This window comes from Jaculus jaculus, chromosome 3 (assembly GCF_020740685.1).
Source record: "Jaculus jaculus isolate mJacJac1 chromosome 3, mJacJac1.mat.Y.cur, whole genome shotgun sequence".
Classification (NCBI taxonomy): domain Eukaryota; kingdom Metazoa; phylum Chordata; class Mammalia; order Rodentia; family Dipodidae; genus Jaculus; species Jaculus jaculus.
Genome location: NC_059104.1, coordinates 104,102,109 through 104,123,414, shown reverse-complemented (window position 1 = coordinate 104,123,414; position 21,306 = coordinate 104,102,109). Strand labels below are relative to the sequence as shown.

At 39.6% G+C, this 21,306-nt stretch overlaps 2 protein-coding genes across 6 annotated transcripts in view; one reads left to right on the top strand and one right to left on the bottom strand.

Annotated features, from left to right (window-relative positions):
* Nucleotides 1–21,306, top strand: part of Bco2 (beta-carotene oxygenase 2) — a 71,830-nt gene that overhangs the window by 9,733 nt on the left and 40,791 nt on the right. For 2 of the 5 annotated variants that reach the window (XM_004666475.2, XM_004666474.2), the window contains exons 2-3: nucleotides 12,425–12,640; nucleotides 12,840–12,963. In XM_004666475.2, coding sequence (XP_004666532.2) covers nucleotides 12,425–12,640; nucleotides 12,840–12,963 — 340 coding nt within the window. Of the gene's footprint in view, nucleotides 1–12,424; nucleotides 12,641–12,839; nucleotides 12,964–21,306 lie in introns of those variants that run through there. The other 3 variants (XM_004666477.3, XM_045145443.1, XM_045145442.1) reach the window with 3 other exon arrangements.
* On the bottom strand, nucleotides 10,383–12,057 carry LOC123459340 (60S ribosomal export protein NMD3-like). Its single transcript, XM_045145444.1, is given in 2 exon segments — nucleotides 10,383–11,267; nucleotides 11,269–12,057. Coding segments are annotated over 2 exon segments (1,515 nt in total). The 5' UTR covers nucleotides 11,965–12,057; the 3' UTR covers nucleotides 10,383–10,448.

The window sequence follows — 21,306 nt, the reverse complement described above, 5'->3', positions numbered from 1 at the left end:
GCCTCGAACTGGGGTCCTTAGGCTTCACAGGCAAGTGCTTAACTGCTAAGCCATCTCTCCCGCCCTGCTCTAAACTTTAAAAAAACATATGTATTTTTTATTGACAACTTTTATACTTCCAGACAATAAGCCATATTTCCCTCTGCTCCTCCACGTTCTCCTTCATAACTCTGCTGTCCATCATATCCCCTCCCTCTCTCTATTAGTCTCTCTTTTAATTTGATGTCATCATCTTTTTCTCCTATTATGAGGGTCATATGTAGGTATTGCTAGGCACTGTGAAGTCATGGATATTGAGGCCAATTTCTGTTGCATTGTAAGGAGTGGTACCCTTCCTTTGGCTCTTACATTCTTTTTGCCACCTCTTCCACAATGGACCCTGAGCCTTGGAGGATGTGAGATGTTTCAGTGTTGGACACTCCTCCATCCCTTCTTCTCAGCACTATGCTGCCTTTTGGGTCATCCCAGTGGTCATCGTCATCTGAAAAGAGAAGCTTCTCTAACCAAAAGTGAGTGTAGCATTAATATATGAATATGGACATGAGATGTAGTGTTTCAGGGAAATTTGTTGAAAACAATATATACATTTATCCAGACAAGAGCAGGCTTTATAACCCTAAGGTTCATGACCTCCCCTGCCATAGGCTTTTGATTAGGTTTTCAATACCAGGTATGTATTCCCTCTTATAGAGCAGGCCTTCAGTCCAATTAGAGAGTAGTTGGTTTCCTCCAGAGCAGACATGCCACTATTGCATTTGTTTGGTTATTTGGCCTGCCTGGCCAAACTTAGGACTTCCATTGTCCACTGTTTTTATTGTTGATGATTTCTGTCTCCCATAGGGCTACATACACTGCAGCTTTTTCCAGCTTTGAGGTGGCTGGTCTACAGGGAGAAGGTTTTCTGCTCAGCACCAGCTTGATTTCTCAGTGACTCTGCCGCTCAGGCATGTGAAGTAAGCAATAGGGTCTTACCATCTCTTTCTCAATGGAAACTAAGGGCCTTGGCAATAGCCTGTAATGTTTGGAGGTAACAAGGACATCCCTGGATAACAACTTACTGGAAGGTATCCTATTCCTGGCACTGAAAATTTTTCTAATAATAATCTATGGCTTTTGGATATACCATTATTCAAAAAAATGTTTTCATATGTCTTATTCAGAATATCTTGAATTTTGATTGACCCACTCTGTGCCCTTCTTGTACACAATCTCTTCCCCTGGCAATGCTTAGAACTTCTCCCTCCCTGTAATCTGTTCTTCTACTTACATATATACACTACCATCCCCTAACGTCCTTCCTTCTTCTCCCTCCCTTATAGCCTTTTTCTAGCTTACTGGCCTCTGCTACCGATTTTTGGTTCCAGCTCCCACACAAGTCTATACATTTGTAGCTAGGATCCACATATGAGAGAGAACATGTGACATTTGGCTTTCTGGGACTGGGTTACCTCACTTAGTATAATCCTTCCCAGATCCATCTATTTCCCTGCAAATTTCATATTTTCATTTTTCTTTCCTGCTGAATAGAACTCCATTGTGTAATTGTACCACGTGTTTATATTCATCTGTGAAGGGACATCTAGACTGGTTCCATTTCCTAGCTACTGTGAATAGAGCAGCAATAAATGTGGCTGTGCAAGTATCTCTAAGGTAGTGAGTGAGAAGAGTCATTAGGATATATGCCTAGGAGTGCTATAGCTGGATCATATGGTAACTCTATTTTTTACCTGTCTCAGGAACCTCCACACTGATTTCCACAATGGCTGTACCAGATTATATCCCCACCCACAGTGTAGAAGGGTTCCCCCTTTTTTTTTTCCACATCCTTGTCAACATTTGTTGTCATTTGTTTTCTTGATGATAGCCATTCTGACAGGAGAGAGGTAGAATGTCAAAGTAGTTTCAATTTGTATTTCCCTGATGGCTAAGGATGTAGAACACCTTTTTAGATGTTTATATGCAATCTGTGTGTGTGTGAGAGAGAGAGATAGAGAGAGAAAGAGAGAGAGAATGAGAATGAGAATGGGCACGCCTCCAGCCACTACAAATAAACTCCAGATGCATGTACCCCCTTGTGCATCCTGCTTATATGGGTATTGAGGAATCCAACCATGATTCTTAGGCTTTGTAGCAAACACCTTAGCTGCTAAGTCATCTCTCCAGCCCCATCCTTAGCCCATTTTTAAATTGGGTTGTTTGATTTCTTATTGTTTTATGTTTTTGAGTTCTTTGTACATTCTGGATATTAGTCCTCTGTCAGATGTGTAGCTGGCAAATATTTTCTTCCATTCTGTAGGTTGTCTCTTTGCTCTATTCACGATGTCCTTTGCTATACAAAAGCTTTGTAATTTCATGAGATCCTGGTGGTTGATTAGTGGTTTTATTTCCTGAGCAATTGGGGTTATATTTAGAAAGTTATTACCTATGCCAATATGTTGTAGGGTTTCCACTACCTTTTCTACTAGCAATTTCAGAGTTTCAGTTCTGATATTAAGGTCCCTGATCCACTTGGATTTGATTCTTGTGCATGGAGAAAAACAAGGATCTATTTTCATCTTTCTATATATAGATATCCAGTTTCCCCAGCACCACTTGTTGAAGAGGCTGTCTTTTCTCCAATGAATATTTTTGTTATTTTCGTCAAAAATCAGATGGCTGTAGCTGCCTGAATTAACATCTGGGTCCTCTGTTATGTTCCATTGATCTACATGTCTGTCTTTGTGCCAATACCATGCTGTTTTTATTACTGTGGCTTTGTAATATCTTAAAATCAGGCATGGTGATACCACCAGTCTTTTTTTTAAAAATGTTTTATTTTTATTTATTTGAGAGAGAAAGAGAGGAAGGGAGAGAAAGAAAGAGAGAGAGGGAGAGAATGGGCATGCCAGAGCCTCCAGCTACTGCAAATGAACTCCAGACATATGCACTCCCTTGTGCATCTGGCTAACATGGGAATTGTACCTGGGTGCTTTAGCTTTGCAAGCAAACTCCTTAATTGCTAAGCCATCCCTCCAGCCCCCGCCAGTCTTATTTTTGTTGCTCAAAATTCTTTTGGCTATTGGAGGTTTTTTTTTTTTTTGTGCTACCAAATAAATTTTAGTTCAAATGAATTTAGTTTTTTCTATTTCTGTGAGGTATGCCATTGGAATTTTAGTGGGGATTGCATTAAATGTGTAGATTACTTTTGGTAAGAGTGACATTTGCACAATATTGATTCTTCCAATCCAAAAACATGGGATGTCTTTCCATTTCCTATTGTCCTCTGTAATTTCTTGCTTGAGTGTTTTAAAGTTCCCATTGTAGAGCCCCTTTACTTCCTTAGTTAAGTTTCTTCTAAGGTACTTTATTATTATTATTCTGAAGCAATTGTGAATGGGAGAGATTCCCTGATTTCATCCTCCACATGTTTGTTGTAAGTATATAGAAAAGCTACTGATTTCTGTGTGCTTATTTTGTATCCTAATACATTGCTAAAAGTGTTTATCAGCTTTAACAGTTCACTGGTAGAGTCTTTAGGGTCCTTGATGTATAGAATCATATCATTTGCAAATAATGATAATTTGATCTCTTCCTTTCCAATTTGTATCTCTTTTATGAGTGTCTCTTGCCTTATTGCTATAGCTAATACTGTCAGTATTATATTAAATAAATGTGGGGACAGTGGACACCATTGTCTGGTTCCTGATTTTAGTGGGAAAGCTTCAAAGTTTTCCCCATTTAGTATTATATTGATTGTAAGTTTGTCATAAATAGCCTTTATTATGTTGAGATATATTCCTTCTCTATTCCCAATTTCTGTAGAACTTTTACCATGAGGGATGTTGGATTTTGTCAAGTGCCTTTCCTTCATTCATTGAGGTGATTATGTAATTTTTGTCCTTCAGACCATTTATATAGTGTATTACATTTATTGATTTGCATATGTTGAATCATCCCTGCATCTTTTGGGATAAAGCCTACTTGGTTGGGTTGAATAATCTTTCCGATATATTTTTGTATTCTGTATGCCAATAGTTTGTTCAGCATTTTTGCATCTATGTTCATAAGGGAGATTGTTCTGTAATTTTCTTTCTTTCTTTTTTTTTTTTTTTTTTTTTGGTCTTTTTTGGTATCAGGGTGATGCTGGCTTCATAGAAGGAGTTTGGTAGGATTCCTTTCTTTTCTGTTGTATAGAAAAGTTTGAGAAACAGTGGTGTTAGTTCTTCCATGAAGGTCTGGTAAAATTCACCAGTGAGGGCTGGAGAGATGGCTTAGCGGTTAAGCGCTTGCCTGTGAAGCCTAAGGACCCCGGTTCGAGGCTCAGTTCCCCAGGTCCCACGTTAGCCAGATGCACAAGGGGGCGCACGCGTCTGGAGTTTGTTTGCAGTGGCTGGACGCCCTCGCGTGCCCATTCTCTCTCTCTCTTTCTCTCTGTGTCTGTCGCTCTCAAATAAATAAATAAAAAATGAACAAAAAATATTAAAAAAAAATTCACCAGTGAACCCATCTGTGCCTGGACATGTTTTAGTTGGGAGATGTTTTAAAAGTGCGTGGATATCCATACTTGTTATAGATCTATTTAAGTGGTTGACCTTATTTCAATTTGATTTTGGTAGGTCATATAAATCAAGGACATCATCCATTTCTTTCAGATTTTTCAAACTTAGTGGAATATATGTTCTTATATTATGTCTCTATGATTTTTTTTTTTTTTTTTTAGGTAGGGTCTCACTCTGGTCCAGGCTGACCTGGAATTAACCCTGTAGTCTCAGGGTGGCCTTGAACTCATGGTGATCCTCCTACTTCTGCCTCCCAAGTGCTGGGATTAAAGGCGTGCACCACCACGCCCGGCTGTCTCTATGATTTTTAAAAATTTCTCTGGTACCTGTTGTGATGGTGCCTTTTTCATCCTAATTTTATTAATTTATATATATTTTCTCTTTCTTTTGGTCAGATTTACTAAGAATTGATCTATCTTGTTTATCCTTTCAATGAACCAACTCTGTTTCATTGATTCTTTGGATTATTTTTATTATTATTATTATTGGTTCTATTTCATTAATGTCTGCCCTACTCTTTATTATTTCTTCCTGTCTACTGATTTTTGGTTTGCCTTGTCCTTCTTTTTCCCCTCAAGATGAAGCATTAAGTTGTTTACTTTTGATCTTTCTAATTTCTTAATATAGGCAATTGGAGCGATAAATTTCCCTCTTAGGACTGCCTTCATTGTGCCCCAAAGGTTTGGTATGTTGTATTCTCATTATCATTGATTCTATGAATTTATTCATTTCCTTTTTGATTACTTCAATGACCCATTCATCATTCAGTAGTGTACTGTTTAGTCTTCATGAATTTCCTGCATGTTCTTTAGTTTTTCTTGTTGCTGATTTGCAGTTTAATCCCATTGTAGTTAGATAGAGTACAAGGGATTATTTAAATTTTCCTGTATTTGTTAAGATTTGCTTTGTGTCCTAATATATGGGCTATTTTGGAGAGTGTTACATGTGCTGTTGAGAAAAATGTATATTCTTCAGCATTTGGATGGAATGTTCTGTAGATATCTGTTAGATCCATTTGTTCCATGACATTTAATCCAGATATTTCTCTGTTAATTTTTTGCTGGGATGACTTGTCAATTGATGAGAGTGGGGTATTGAAGTCAACCACAACAATTGCATTTGGTGTTATCTGTGACATTAAGTCTAGTAGTGTTTGTTTGATGAAATTGGGACCCCCCATGTTAGGTGCATATATGTTTAGGATTGTAATGTTATCCTGTTGGAGTGTTCCTTTAATCAGTATAAAATGACCTTCTTTATCTTTCCTCACTAATGGTGTTTTGAAGTCTATCGTGTCATACATTAGGATAGCAACCCCTGCTTGTTTCCTATACCCATTTGCTTGAAATACCGTTTTCCATCTTTTCATTCTAAGACAGTGGTCTATCTTTTATTGAGAGATGAGTTTCCTGGAGGTAACAACTGGCAAGATCCTGCCTTTTAATCTAGTCTGCAAGCCTGTATCTTTTGGTTGGGACATTAAGGCCATTGATAATAAAAATTATTATTGAAAGGTATGTTTTTATTCTTGCCATTCTTCTTATTTTGTAGTGTTTCCTTTTTATTTATTTATTTATTTGAGAGTGACACAGAGAAAGAGAAACAAAGGGCGTACCAGGGCCTCCAGCCACTGCAAACAAACTCCAGATCCATGTGCACCCTTGTGCATCTGGCTAACATGGGTCCTGGGGAACCAAGCCTCAAACTGGGGTCCTTAGGCTTCACAGGCAAGTGCTTAACCACTAAGCAATCTGTCCAGCCCTTGTAGTGTTTCTTGTTTACCCTTTACTTGCTTGTTTTAACTGTTGAGTATGGTTTATTTTTTCCTATTTCCTCCTATGTATGTTTTGCTTTCTCATCAGCATGAAGAATTCCTTCAAGTATTTTGTGTAGAGGTGGTTTAGTTGTCATAAATTCTCCTAGCCTGTTTTTGTTGTGGAGTGTCCTCATCTCCCCATCAATTTGTATAGATAGCTTTGTAGGATAAATTAATCTTGGTTGACAGTTGTTATCTTTCAGAACTTGGAATACATCATTTTAACCTCTTCTGGCTTTTAAAGTTTATGTTGAGTAATCTGTTATTTTGATGGGCTTGCCTTTGTAGGTGACTTGCATTTTCTCTCTAAATGCTTTCAATATATTTTCTTTGGTTTGTGTGTTTAGTAGTTTAATTATAACATGGTGAGGAGAGGTTCTTTCCAGGTTTTGTCTTTTTGGTGTTCTAAAAGCTTCTTGTATCTGCATTGGTGTTTCTTTCCCAATTTGGGAAAAATTTTCTTCCATGAGTTTGTTGAAAATGCTTACTAAGCCTCTGGATTGAAATTCTTCTTCTTCTATACCCTGAATTCTTATGTTTGATCTTTTCATAGTATCTTGCAATTCCCATTCATAACTTTCTATTAGCTTGTCTTTCTCATTGGTGGACTGTATTAGGTCTAACACCTGGTCTCCTAATTTAGATATTCTGTTCTCTCCTTCATCCATTCTACTGGTGAGACTTTCCACAGAGTTTTTTATTTGACTGACTGTGTTCTTCAGAGCTAGAATTTCAGCCTGATTTTTCTTCAGCATTTCTATTTCCTTACTCATGTCTTGTAATGACTTCCTTATTTCATTGAGCTAGTTTCCTGTGTTCTCTTTTAGGAGTTTGTTTTCTTCTTTAATTCCTTTGTCTTCTTTGATTTCTTTCATTTCTTCTTTGATTTCTTAGAGTATAGATACCATCAATTTCTTGAAATTTCTGTCAGGCATTTCATCTAAAACAGTCTCATTGGTGATCATTTCTGATGGATTTATAACTTTTGATGGGATTACATTATTTTGATTTTTTGGGTTTCTTGTATTATAGTGTAGTGTTTGCATCCTGAATTGATTTGATGCTTGGGTTTTCTACTTATCTGCAGTGTTCTTAGATGTGGCAATCTACCTTTATATACTTTCAATATATGAGTTTAAGGTGCCAGGTGTAGCTCTTGTCCCCCAATCCAACCACAGAAGTAATCCTAGGCATTGAGTTTGCTTGCTAAGCCAGTATTCTTGTGGACTGGGTGGAACAACTTACTGGAAAATTCTAATCTTCAACTAAGCAATATACACACTCAATAAAAACCAACACAGAGTATGATATTGTGTTGATTAACACAAACAGATGGTCTTATAAAGTCAAAATCCCTAAGGGTGTGTGTTGTTCTGCACCCTTACTCTTGTCAGCTGGGAGGTAGAGATTTCTGTTCTGATTTGGGTTCCAGGTCATCCTGGATCTGAATCAGACTCTGCCCTCAATAATGACAGAAGCAAATGACAAAGGCCCTATAAGTATGAAAGCACCAAAGGCAACAATATTTAACCCCCAAATATAGCTTATTTGAAAATGGTAAACAAGCCAAGAATATGTAGCCCATAACCAGCCCTGACACAGAAAGAGAGATTAGCCCTTCCAACACAGGCCTATGTACCTGTTTTTTTTTTTTTGTCAGTCGGCCTCGTTACCTTTTTTTTTTTTTTTAAAGAAGTGTTCTGTTTTTTTTTTTTTAATTAATTAATTTATTTATTTGAGAGCGACAGAGACAGAGAGAAAGCTAGATAGAGGGAGAGAGAGAGAGAATGGGCGCGCCAGGGCTTCCAGCCTCTGCAAATGAACTCCAGACGCGTGCGCCCCCTTGTGCATCTGGCTAACGTGGGACCTGGGGAACTGAGCCTCGAACCGGGGTCCTTAGGCTTCACAGGCGAGCGCTTAACCGCTAAGCCATCTCTCCAGCCCCCTCGTTACCTTTTGTGGTGGCTTTCAATCTCACCAATGCTGAGTGCCCACCTCAATCCCTCCGTGTTGTGCTGTGGAGCTGGGGTTCTGGTCAGTTGTGCTGGGTGCACTGCCACCAGGGTCTGAATGCCAGAGGGTCATGGTTCTGATGGTTGGGGGATGGGAGAATGCAGAAGCCTGGAGTTGCTCAAGCAGTCCTGCCTGTGTCCCTTTCAGTAGCTCCTTTGTTGATCTCAGCTGTCTTTCCTTCAGATTTCTTTTTCTTTTTTTTTTTTTCGGTTTTTTGAGGTAGGGTCTCACTCTAGCCCAGGCTGACCTGGAATTCACTATGGAGTCTCAGGGTGGCCTCGAACTCACAGCAATCCTCCTACCTCTGCCTCCCGAGTGCTGGGATTAAAGGCGTGTGTCACCACGCCCAGCTTTCCTTTAGATTTCTTGACTTTGCAAGGTGGCTGATGAGGTTGAAAAACCCCTTGTTTGGTCTGTGCTGCTGCTGCTTGGTGTGCCTGGCAGGCAGTGCCAACGTGTGCCTGGATTGCACAGATGGGTGGCCACAAGCGCCTCAGTGGGATTCTAGCCATTTTCTTCCTTTTTGGTGGATCTTGGTCTCTCCTGCTTCTCTGCTGTGTCTAAGAATAACCTATGGTTCTTCATTTTTTCAGAAGACTGTATTTTGCTATTGGTTTTGCTTAAATCCCTCCCTAGGCTGGCTTGGCATGGCTCCTATGCCACCATCTTACCCAGAAGTCCCAGTTCTAAACTTTTTTAATGGCTTATTTTAAAAGGAGACCTTGAACTCATGGTTCTCCTGCCTCACCTTCCCTAGTGCTGGAATTACAGATATGTATCACCACACTGGCTGTGATAAACCTTTAAAATAAATTGTACAATGTTCTGTCATTTATTTATTTTTAGTTTTATTTTAGTTTTTTCAAGGCAGGGTGCACTCTAGCCCATGCTGACCTGGAATTCACTATGTAGTCTCAGGCTGACCTCGAACTCATGGTGATCCTCCTACTTCTGCCTCCCAAGTACTGGGATTAAAGGCATGTGCCACCACTCCCAGCTTCAGTGTTCTATCATTTAAATAGATAATTTCTAGTATAATCATAAGGATGAAAATGACTGTGCAAGGATAGCTATCTTATTTGTAATGGTGATAAGGTTGAAAAAAGCTAATTTAATTTACATAGTGAGGAAGAATAATTTCTTTTTTTTTAAGAGAATAGTTCTTTATTCTCAAGTTGTAACCCAAAATTTTGAAAGCTACATCCTTGATATAATGAACTGTTGGCCAAGGCAGAATAGAACAAAATTAACCTTTGTGAAACTAGTCTATATTTTCCATAAATCCACAAAATATTCTAAATGTATTTCTTTCTACTGTAATAAAGATAATCCTATGTTTAAAAGCTTTTGCAGGGCTGGAGATACAGTTCAGTGGTAGAGCACCAACTTAATAAACACTAAGTCCTAGGTTTGATCCCTGAATTTGGGGTGGGGGGAGGGCTGAAGACATTCATCATAGGAAGAAAAAAAATGAACTTTCTTCCAAAGTGTCCAGTCATAGAGTAAACCCCAATTTCCCTAAGGATCTAAAACTGACCTAAAGAGGACCAAAGTGCATAACAAGTTTTAATTAAAAATGAAACTTCACATGCTCATGGAGCAATCAATGTAAAAACTTGTTTATGTTGAATAATTAGTAAATATCCCTTTATATCAGAACTACAGTATCACTATAGTATGTGAAGTTATTACCGTGGCCTCATATAATAAAAATTACACAAAGTAAATAGCCTAAAGATCAGAAACTGCATTTTCTCTTATCTGGTATTACCTAAAATCTTCAGAGCTATGAAGCCTTTCCAATGCTTCAAATGAACAGTCAAAATAGTCCTATTATGGCAGAGGCAAGAGTATAGTTGCAAGCTCCTGGTCAGCCTGATCTATAGAGTTTCAGGCTAGCCTGGGCTGCACAGTGAGATCCTGTCTTGCTTCAAAAAAAAAAAAAGAAAGAAAAAGTCTTAGTCACTGAGGTTTAAACCAAAGTTTCTCCTCTCAAATACAGAGGACTACATGGAATAAATGGTAACTGGTATTCTATCCAACTTCCTGAGGTCACAGAGAGGCAAACAGTAGACATGATCTCATGATGTCATCATCGATGCTCCTTCTTCACCAGTGGCATCTTGAGAAATATGAAGGTCATCAAGCATCTCGGCCAGACTAACTCGAGGTGCTCCTTCGTCATCTGTGTCACTTTCCACAGGGATGGTAGAATCTCGGTAAATGTTAACATTTTTTCTAATTGCCTCATCTTCTTCAAGATCTTCAAGGAAATCTTGATATTGCCTTTCATCATCTGTATCCATGTTTTCTCTATCTCTTGCAAGCTCCCTCAGTTTCCAGTTTCTGCGGCGTTGGCGTTTAGTGCGGTCATAACTCTTCTTGATTAATACCACATCTGGAACTCTCTCTGGGTTCATTTTGTTGACATGCTCATCATTTAAGTTACAGCTGGCCAAATCAAACCCCAGTACCAGGTCTCCAGGATTTAGAAGATGTCCCAAGTGAGTGCGACAAAAATACTGTTTATCTGTATCCATTTCAGATGTTTTCTGTACCCAGACTTCCCCAAGGCTATGCTTTTTCGATATCATCCCAGCACCTGCACTGCGCTTTAGATCTCGGACTATGCTGCAGTCCATCACAATAAACTCTTCTAGCTGTTTGGGGTGGCATAAACTATTGAAAGGATGACTCCAGAAAGTGCTCCCATCAACATCTGCAACTTGTAGGGAGTTAGGATCTATGAGATGGATGGCACTAGTTACTCGAATGCAAACACATATCTGGCTCATATTCCAAAGGCTTTGTGCCAGTTTTGGAGACAGGCAGACAACATTATCCTTGTATATTGGAACAATTTCCACAGAAAAAGTGCTCTTATAATTGTATGTGTTACTTATGAATATCTTGAGAGATCAGTCTTTGTGATGCTTTGTATCTGCAGGGAACTGTACACTGAAGAAAGTCTACCATCTTCTGAGCATGTTGTTTTGAGGAATAATAGAAATCCAAACCATCATGAATCTCTTTGATACGAAGTGTATTCTGATGCATTCCATACTTCAGAATCAATTGCTCCAGATAATAGAATGTTTTTTTGTGCAAAGTCTTCTGCCTGACTTGAATCACAGCTTTCCAGAAGTCTTTAGCTTCTACCCTATGGCAATCGCCACACATTTGGGACTGAACAACATAATCCACCACAAACACTTGCTGAAGGATAGCTCCATTCATCACCTCTTTCTGAATAGTCAACTTAACTTTAAGTCTCTTGGAATGGGGCTCAGTCCAAACAAAGCCTGCATCTACAAGCCGAACCTTACTGAGAGGTGCTTTGATTTTTTTCAAACACAAAGCAAGAAGTTCCCTGGATTCTAAAGCCCACTGTACCCATGTTCCTGGTGGCTGAAAATACCTTTGACATTGTTTGCAGAAAGAAATCGAGACCTGTTTCGGGATACCTTGACTGATGTCTACTTTACTTCGCAAACAGGCCACACAAATGTTGGCAGGATTTGGACTTATCGGGACACCACACTCACAGCACAAAACGTGTCCGGGGCTGCGGACGGTGGATTCTGTCATGTACTCCATCGTTCTCGGCACCGTGACACGGAGCAGGCGAGGAGGAAGTCGCCTTTAGGTCTTTCCGTAGTCTTCCTTCGACCCCGCAGGCGCCAGCGCCGCCACCACCACCCGGCTGGCTAAGATCTCGCAATCAGAATAATTTCTTTTTAGGAACTTGTTCTACTTTGGAAAGTGCCAAGCTTTGTCTTCGTCATAGGGTAGAGATCAGAATTATCTTAGGAATCAGCACTTTTCAGCATTTCAAATCACCACCATTTTTCTTCAGTCCATGGGAATGTGAGCTTTTTGACAAGGTGTAAGGGTCATAGGTAAAGGTCAGGAGAATTTAGTTGCTGTTGTATCACAAAATGCTCAGAACTCTCTTTCCTTAGTTTCAAGTTGTCTGACTAAACAGGTGGTAATGAATTTCTGATCTTTATATCTCACTCCTCCCCTCACTGACCCCATGCTCTCTTCATGTTTGCAGATATAGCCACTGGTTTGATGGAATGGCTTTGCTTCACCAGTTCAGAGTGGAGAAGGGCGTGGTGACATACATGAGCAAGTTTCTACAGAGTGATACCTACAAGGCCAACAGTGTTGGGAATCGAATTGTGATTTCAGAATTTGGTACACTGGCCCTTCCTGATCCATGCAAGAACATTTTTGAACGTTTCATGTCAAAATTTGAGATGCCTGGTAAGCAGACTTTACAATGCCTACAGTTACAGATGCTAGTGACCTTTATTTAAGTTATTGTGATATATGTTGAACTATACAATTTTAGAAATATACACATATACTGATTGTGCATGTTGAAAGATATTGAAACTATTTTCTCCCCCTACATGTGCTTAACATTTGTTACAGTATGCTCTGGCAATCAAGTAATTCCACTGTTTGGTTTCAGCTATGACTGACAACACCAATGTCAACTATGTACAATACAAGGGTGATTACTACCTTAGCACTGAGACCAATTTCATGAATAAAGTGGACGTTGAAACTCTGGAAAAAACAGAAAAGGTAATTCATAATCCAAAAGGTGAATAAAATAGATCTCCAATTTTTTCCACTAAAAATAGCTTCTTAGAAATTATTTATTTAGTTGAGATGGAGAGATTGCTTAAGGACCTAGCCAAAGGACCTAGGTTCAATTCCCCAGGACCCACATAAGCCATGCATCTGGAGTTTGTCTGTAGTGACTGCAGGCCCTGGAGAACCCACTCTCACTACCTCTTTCTCTCTCTCTCATTTTTTTTTTTTAATTTTTTGAGGTAAGGTCTCACTGCAGCTCAGGCTAACCTGGAATTCACTATGTAGTCTCAGGGTGGCCTCAAACTCATGGCAATCCTCCTACCTCTGCCTCCTGAGTGCTGGGATTAAAGGCATACGCCACCACACCCAGCTTCTCTCCCTTTCAAATAAGTAAATATTACAAAAATATAAAAGATTATATATTTATTTACTTATTTGTATGAGAGAGAAAGAATATGGTCATGGCTGGGCCTCTAGCTACTACAGATAACTCCAGACACATGCCAGCTTATGCATCTGGCTTATGTGGGTCCTGGGGATTGAACCTGGGTCTTTGGCTTTGCAGGCAAGTGTCTTAACCTCTTAGCCATCTCTCTAGCCCTCAAAATACCTTTTAATTTATTTTTATTTATTTATTTGACAGAGAAAGGGGGGAGAGAGAGAAAGATAGAGAGGGAGAGGGAGAGAATGGGTGTGCCAGGGCCTCCAGCCACTGCAGATGAATTCCAGACGTGTGTGCCTCCTTGTGCATCTGGCTAACATGGGTCCTGGGGAATTGAACCTGGTCCTTGGGCCTTGCAGACCTTCCAGCCCTCAAAATGCCCTTTTTTTTTTTTAAATTGTTTATATTTTTATTTATTTGAGAGTGACAGAGAAAGAGGGAAGGGGGAGAGAGAGAGAAAGAGACAGAGAGAGAATGGATGTGCCAGGGCCTCCAGCCACTGCAAACGAACTCCAGATACATGCCCCAGTTTGTGCATGTGGCTTACGTGGGTCCTGGGTAATTGAACCTTGAACCAGGGTCCTTAGGCTTTACAGGCAAGTGCTTAACTGCTAAGCCATCTCTGCAGCCCTCAAAATACCTTTTAAAATAGTACACATCTGAAGAAATTGGAGGCTTACTCTTAGTAGAACAGTTATTACCTTTCCCCTCTATCATGATTAAATTTAGCCATAGAGCTGGTTTTCCTTAAAGGTAATACTAAATTCCTACCTTAGTTTTAATATCAAAAGGCCAGGGTAAAGGGGAAATAGAATAGTAAAGATTATTTTGATGAGCTTCTGTTGTTCCTTGCCACAGCTACTATTAAAATATATATATATACATATATATATATAATACATATATATACATACATACATATATATACATACATATATACATATATATATGTATATATATATATTATATATACATACATACATATATATATATATATATATATATATATATATATATATATATATATATTTTAAGCTGGGTGTGATGACATACACCTTTAATCCCAACAGTTGGGTGGCTGAGGTAGGAGGATTGCCAGGAATTTGAGGCCAGTTCCAGGTCAGACCAGGCTAAAATGAGACATGCTTTCAAAAAAAAAATTTTTTTTAAAGAAAATAGAGTATATCTGAATTAAAAAAATATTTTATTTATTTATTTGACAAAGAAAGAGAGAGAGAGAATGGGCATGCCAGGGCCTCCAGCCACTGCAAACAAACTTCAGTAGTGTATGCCCCCTTGTACATCTGGCTAACATGGGTCCTGGGGAATCGAACCTGGGTCCTTTTGCAGGCAAATGCCTCAACTGCTAAGCCATCCCCCCAACCCCTGAATTTTATTTCTTACATTTTTGGTGTGCTATGTGTATATCTCTGTGTGTGTTCATATATGTGAGTGTGGATGCATAGGTATCACAGTGTACATGTGATCAAAAAATAATTTCCAAGTTTTGGTCCTTGCCTCCTATCTCCTTGAGGCAAGGTCTCTTGTTGTTCATTGCTGGCTTTCTTTTCTTTTTCTTTCTTTCTTTCTTTTTTTTTTTTTTTTTTTTTTTTTGGTTTTTCAAGGTAGGGTCTCACTCTGGTCCAGGCTGACCTGGAATTAACTCTGTAATCTCAGGGTGGCCTTGAACTCACTGCGATCCTCCTACCTCTGCCTCCCAAGTGCTGGGATTAAAGGCGTGAGCCACCACACCCGGCTTTCTTTTTCTTTTTTTAAACAGGATAACTGGTTCCTGAGCTTCTGGTAGACCCTTCTGTCTCCTCTTCCATTCTTTATTTTTATTTATTTATTTGCGTGACAGAGAGAAACAGGCAGAGAGAGTGAGTATGCGTGTGACAGGGCCTCTTGCTATTGCAAATGAACTCTGGATGTATGGACCACTTTGTACATCTGGTTTTACATGGGCACCAGGGAATCGAACCTGGAGCCCTCAGGCTTTGCACCTAGGCACCTTTAACCACTGAGCCATCTTTCCAGCCCTCTTCTTCCCTTCTTGCCTATAGTCATGGTTGGGATTACAAAAGTTTGCCACAGTATCTGACTTTTTACATGGGTGCTGAAGTTTTGAACTTGGGTACTTATTGTTGACTGGCAAGTATTTTATCCTCTGAGGCATCTCCCTAGCTCCTCATATCTTACTTCATACATATATATATATGTACATTTTTTTTGAAGTAGGGTCTTGCTATAGCCCAGGCTGACCTGTAATTTACTCTGTAGTCTCAGGGTGGCCTTGAACTCACTGCGATCCTTCTACCTTTGCCTCCCAAGTGCTAGGATTAAAGACGTGACGTGTGACTTCCGGTTAAGATGGCGGCGTAGGTACCACGCCAAAGCAGCCTGGGGGGGGGAAAGACCAAAAAAAACTCAGCAAAATACACACTTTTACTAAAAAGTGAGGTGTATAGGAAGTTGAGGCGGCAGCGGAGAAGTGGAAGAGTTATAGAGCATCCAGACAGGCGGGAACAGTGGCTCCGGGGCGGCTCGGCTACCCGCCGCAACCGCGGAGTGGCAGAAAACCGCCGGACTCTCGGCTCGAGCCGCAGGACAAGCCAGGTGCGGGATTTTCCCCTCACACCACGCTCTCCGCAACTCGGGAAACGTGAGGGGAGAACGGCAGTGAGCAACGGAGGGAGGAGCAGACCGCGAGGTAAAAGCACACGTGGAGAAGCGAGACAACCAGAGCAGCCGCGGCTCCCTCCCCTCCCCCGCCGCCTGAACCCAGCTCCAGCGAACACAGCAGCGGCCCGGGACCCGGCCACGCCAACTTGGGCTGATGGCGGGACCCAAGCAGGAGCAGAATTCGGCAGCAACTTCAGCGGCTCCAGCACCGGTACCAGTGGCCCCAGCAGCAGCGGACCCAGGAGCGGCAGCGGTGACAGATCCCGCAGCAGCAGCTTCGGGGTGAGCAGCAGCGGTGGACACGGCAACGGCAGCTTCAGCAGCGGTGGGGGCTCCGGGGGTGGCACCTACAACAGCTGCAGAGGCGGCAGCAGCGGCTCAGTTTGCCCCGTAGGAAAAGCAAGTGCCCAGCTCCAGAAATCAGAACAGCAGCCCGACGACCCAGGCAGCAACTTGACTGAGACCACAATCACCCAAGGTAACTGGGATTGCACCAGGGAAGGGTCTCACTTGGTCACAAGCTGACTTGGATACCTCAACAGACCAGAAATCTAAACCTCTTTGTTGATAGAGGATCTGGTCATTATAATAACTACTCTTGCATACATACTCGGGGCTGTTTTTGATGGAATGGGTACAGTGTTTAGCTAAATTTTAGAATCTACCAGTATATTATTCCACTCAGCCTGCTTGAATACTCCTATAGCAGGGAAACTCAACTCCTAAGAACATCTTTGTAGATACTCTGAGAGTCTTAAGAGCCACACCTAATACCTTAAGGTCCTACCCTGAAAATATATTACATCAAATCAATTGATACAGCTAAGAATACACAGCTAGCTAGAAAATCCAAGCATTAACTTAATCCAAGATGCAAAAATATATACATTATAACACAAGAAACACTAAAAAGCAAGACGATATAAATCCACCTAAAAGTATTAATGCATCAGAAATGTCCTCCAGTGAGAAAGAGTTAGAGGAAATGCCTGAGAAAGAGTTCAAAAGAATAATTATAAATATGTTCAAAGAGGTCAAAGAACACATGAAAACAATCAAAGAAGAAATCAAAGAGGAAATCAAAGAGGAAATCAAAGGAATCAAAGAAGAGGCAGGACACCAATTTAATGAAATAAAGAAGGCAATACAAGACATAAATAGAGAAATAGAAATAATAAAGAAAAACCAGTCAGAATTACTAGCAATGAAGAACACAGTTAATGAAATAAAAAACTCTGTAGAAAATCTCACCAGTAGGATGGATGAGGGAGAGGACAGAATATCTAAGCTAGAAGATCAGGTGGCAGACCTAATGCAGTCCAACAAAGAGAAAGACAAACTTATAGAAAAGTATGAGTGGGAATTTCAAGATATTTGGGACACTATGAAAAGATCCAATATAAGAATTCAGGGCATAGTAGAAGGAGAAGAATTCCACTCCAGAGGCATAGTAGGCATCTTCAACAAAATCATAGAGGAAAATTTTCCCCAAATTGGGAAAGAGGTGCCAATACAGATACAGGAAGCCTTTAGAACCCCAGCCAGACAAAACCCAGAAAGAAACTCTCCTCGCCACATTATACTCAAACTTCCAAACACACAAACCAAAGAAAAAATATTGAAAGCAGTTAGAGAGAAAAATCAAGTTACCTACAAAAGCAAGCCCATCAGGATTACAGCAGATTATTCAACACAAACTTTTAAAGCCAGAAGGGCCTGGAGTGATATATTCCAAGTTCTGAAAGATAACAACTGTCAACCAAGGTTACTTTATCCTGCAAAGTTATACATCCAAATAGATGGAGAAATAAAGACATTCCATGACAAAAGCAGGTTAAAGGAATATCTGAAGACAAAACCAGCTCTACAGAAAATACTTGATAGAATCCTCCATGCTGAACAAAAGGAAAAGCACACATATAAGGAACCTAGAAAAAACCAGACATACTCAAATACCAGTTAACAGAAGAGAGCACAGGTAGAACAAGTAACACACACACACACACACAAATGGCAAACATAAATACACACCTTTCAATAATATCTCTTAATATCAACGGTCTCAATGCCCCAACGAAAAGACATAGATTTGCAGACTGGGTTAAAAAGCAGGATCCTACAATTTGTTGTCTTCAAGAAACTCACCTTTCTACAAAGGATAGACATTATCTTAGGGTGAAAGGTTGGAAGACGGTGTTTCAAGCAAATGGGCCTAGAAAACAAGCAGGGGTTGCTATCCTAATATCAGACAGGGTGGACTTTAGTCCGAAGTTAGTCAAAAAAGATAAGGAAGGTCACTTTATATTGATTAAGGGCACACTACAACAGGAGGACATTACAATCCTAAACATATATGCACCTAACATGGGGGCTCCCAAATTCGTCAAACAAACACTATTAGAACTAAGGTCACAGATAACACCAAACACGGTGGTGGTGGGTGACTTTAACACCCCACTCTCATCAATTGACAGGTCATCCAGGGAAAGAATAAACAGAGAGGCATCTGGACTAAATGAGGTCATAGAAGGAATGGACCTAACAGATATATACAGGACATTTCATCCAAAGGCTGCAGAATATACATTCTTTTCAGCAGCACATGGAACATTCTCTAAAATAGACCATATATTAGGACACAAAGCAAATCTTAACAAATTCAGGAAAATTGAAATAATTCCTTGCATTCTATCTGACCACAATGGAATTAAACTACAAATCAGTAGCAAGAAAGGCTATAGAGCATACACAAAATCATGGAAACTAAACAATACACTACTAAATGATGAGTGGGTCAATGAAGAAATCAAAAGGGAAATCAAAAAATTTAGAGAGTCAAATGATAATGAGAACACAACATACCAAAATCTCTGGGACACAATGAAGGCAGTTCTAAGAGGTAAATTTATAGCCTTAAGTGCCTATATTAAGAAATTAGAAAGGTCGCAAGTAAACGACCTAATGCTCCGCCTTAAAGCCTTGGAAAAAGAAGAACAAGGCAAACCAAAAAGTAGTAGACGGGAAGAAATAATAAAGATTAGGGCAGAAATTAATGAAATAGAAACAAAAAGAACAATCCAAAGAATTAATGAAACAAAGAGTTGGTTCTTTGAAAGGATAAACAAGATTGATAAACCCTTAGCAAATCTGACCAAAAGAAAGAGAGAAGAGACACAAATTAATAAAATCAGAGATGAACAAGGTAACATCACAACAGATTCCAGAGAAATTCAAAAAATTATAGGGACATACTATAAAAGCATATACTCCACAAAGTATGAAAATCTGAAAGAAATGGATGATTTCCTTGATCTATATGACCTACCTAAATTAAATCAAAATGAGATTAATCACTTAAATAGACCTATAACAAACATGGAGATCCGAGCAGTTATCAATAATCTCCCAACTAAAAAAAGCCCAGGCTCGGATGGATTCACTGCTGAATTTTACCAGACTTTTAAGGAAGAGCTAACACCATTGCTTCTTAAGCTTTTCCAGGAAATAGAAAAAGAAGGAATCCTACCAAACTCCTTCTATGAGGCCAGCATCACCCTGATACCAAAACCAGGCAAAGATAGAACAAAAAAAGAAAATTACAGACCAATCTCCCTCATGAACATAGATGCAAAAATCCTCAACAAAATATTGGCAAACAGAATACAAGAGTATATCAAAAAGATCATTCACCCTGACCAAGTAGGCTTTATCCCAGAGATGCAGGGATGGTTCAACATACGCAAATCTATAAATGTAATACATTACATAAATGGGTTGAAGGACAAAAATCACATGATCATCTCATTAGATGCAGAGAAAGCATTTGACAAAATCCAACATCCCTTCATGATAAAAGTCCTACAGAGACTGGGAATAGAAGGAACATATCTCAATATAATAAAGGCTATTTATGACAAGCCTACAGCCAACATATTACTAAATGGGGAAAAACTGGAAGCTTTTCCACTAAAATCAGGAACAAGACAAGGGTGTCCACTGTCTCCACTACTATTTAATATAGTTTTGGAAGTCTTAGCCATAGCAATAAGGCAAGAGACACACATAAAAGGGATACAAATTGGAAAGGAAGAAATCAAGTTATCATTATTTGCAGATGACATGATTCTATACATAAAGGACCCTAAAGACTCTACTAGCAAGCTGTTAGAGCTGATCAAAACCTACAGCAATGTAGCAGGATACAAAATAAACACACAGAAATCAGTAGCCTTCGTATATGCTAACAACAAACACACAGAGGATGAAATCAGAGAATCACTCCCATTCACAATTGCATCAAAAAAAATAAAATACCTTGGAATAAACCTAACTAAGGAAGTAAAGAATCTATACAATGAGAACTTTAAGACACTCAAGCGAGAAATTGCAGAAGACACTAGAAAGTGGAGAAACATCCCTTGTTCCTGGCTTGGAAGAATCAATATCGTGAAAATGGCAATCTTACCTAAAGCAATCTACACATTTAATGCAATCCCTATCAAAATTCCAAAGGCTTTCTTCATGGAAATAGAAAAAACAATCCAAAAATTCATTTGGAATCATAAAAAACCTCGAATATCTAAAATAATACTGAGCAACAAAAAAGAGGCTGGTGGTATCACCATACCTGATTTTACCCTATACTACAGAGCCATAGTAACAAAAACAGCATGGTACTGGCACAAAAACAGACATGTAGATCAGTGGAACAGAATAGAGGACCCAGATGTAAGCCCAAGTAGCTATAGCCACCTGATATTCGATAAAAATGCCAAAAATACTCATTGGAGAAGAGACAGCCTCTTCAGCAAATGGTGTTTTGAAAACTGGATAAATATCTGCAGAAGGATGAAAATAGATTCTTCTCTCTCGCCATGCACAAGAATTAAGTCCAAATGGATTAAAGACCTTAACATCAGACCGGAAACTTTGAAACTGCTAGAGGAAAAAGTAGGGGAAACCCTTCAACATATTGGTCTTGGCAAAGACTTTCTGAATACAACCCCAATTGCTCAGGCAATAAAACCACAGATTAACCACTGGGACCTAATGAAATTACAAAGATTTTGCACCGCAAAGGACACAGTGAAAAAAGCAAAGAGGCAACCTACAGAATGGGAAAAAATCTTCGCCAGCTATATATCTGATAGAGGATTAATATCTAGGATATACAAAGAACTCAAAAAGTTAACTAATAAGGAATCAAA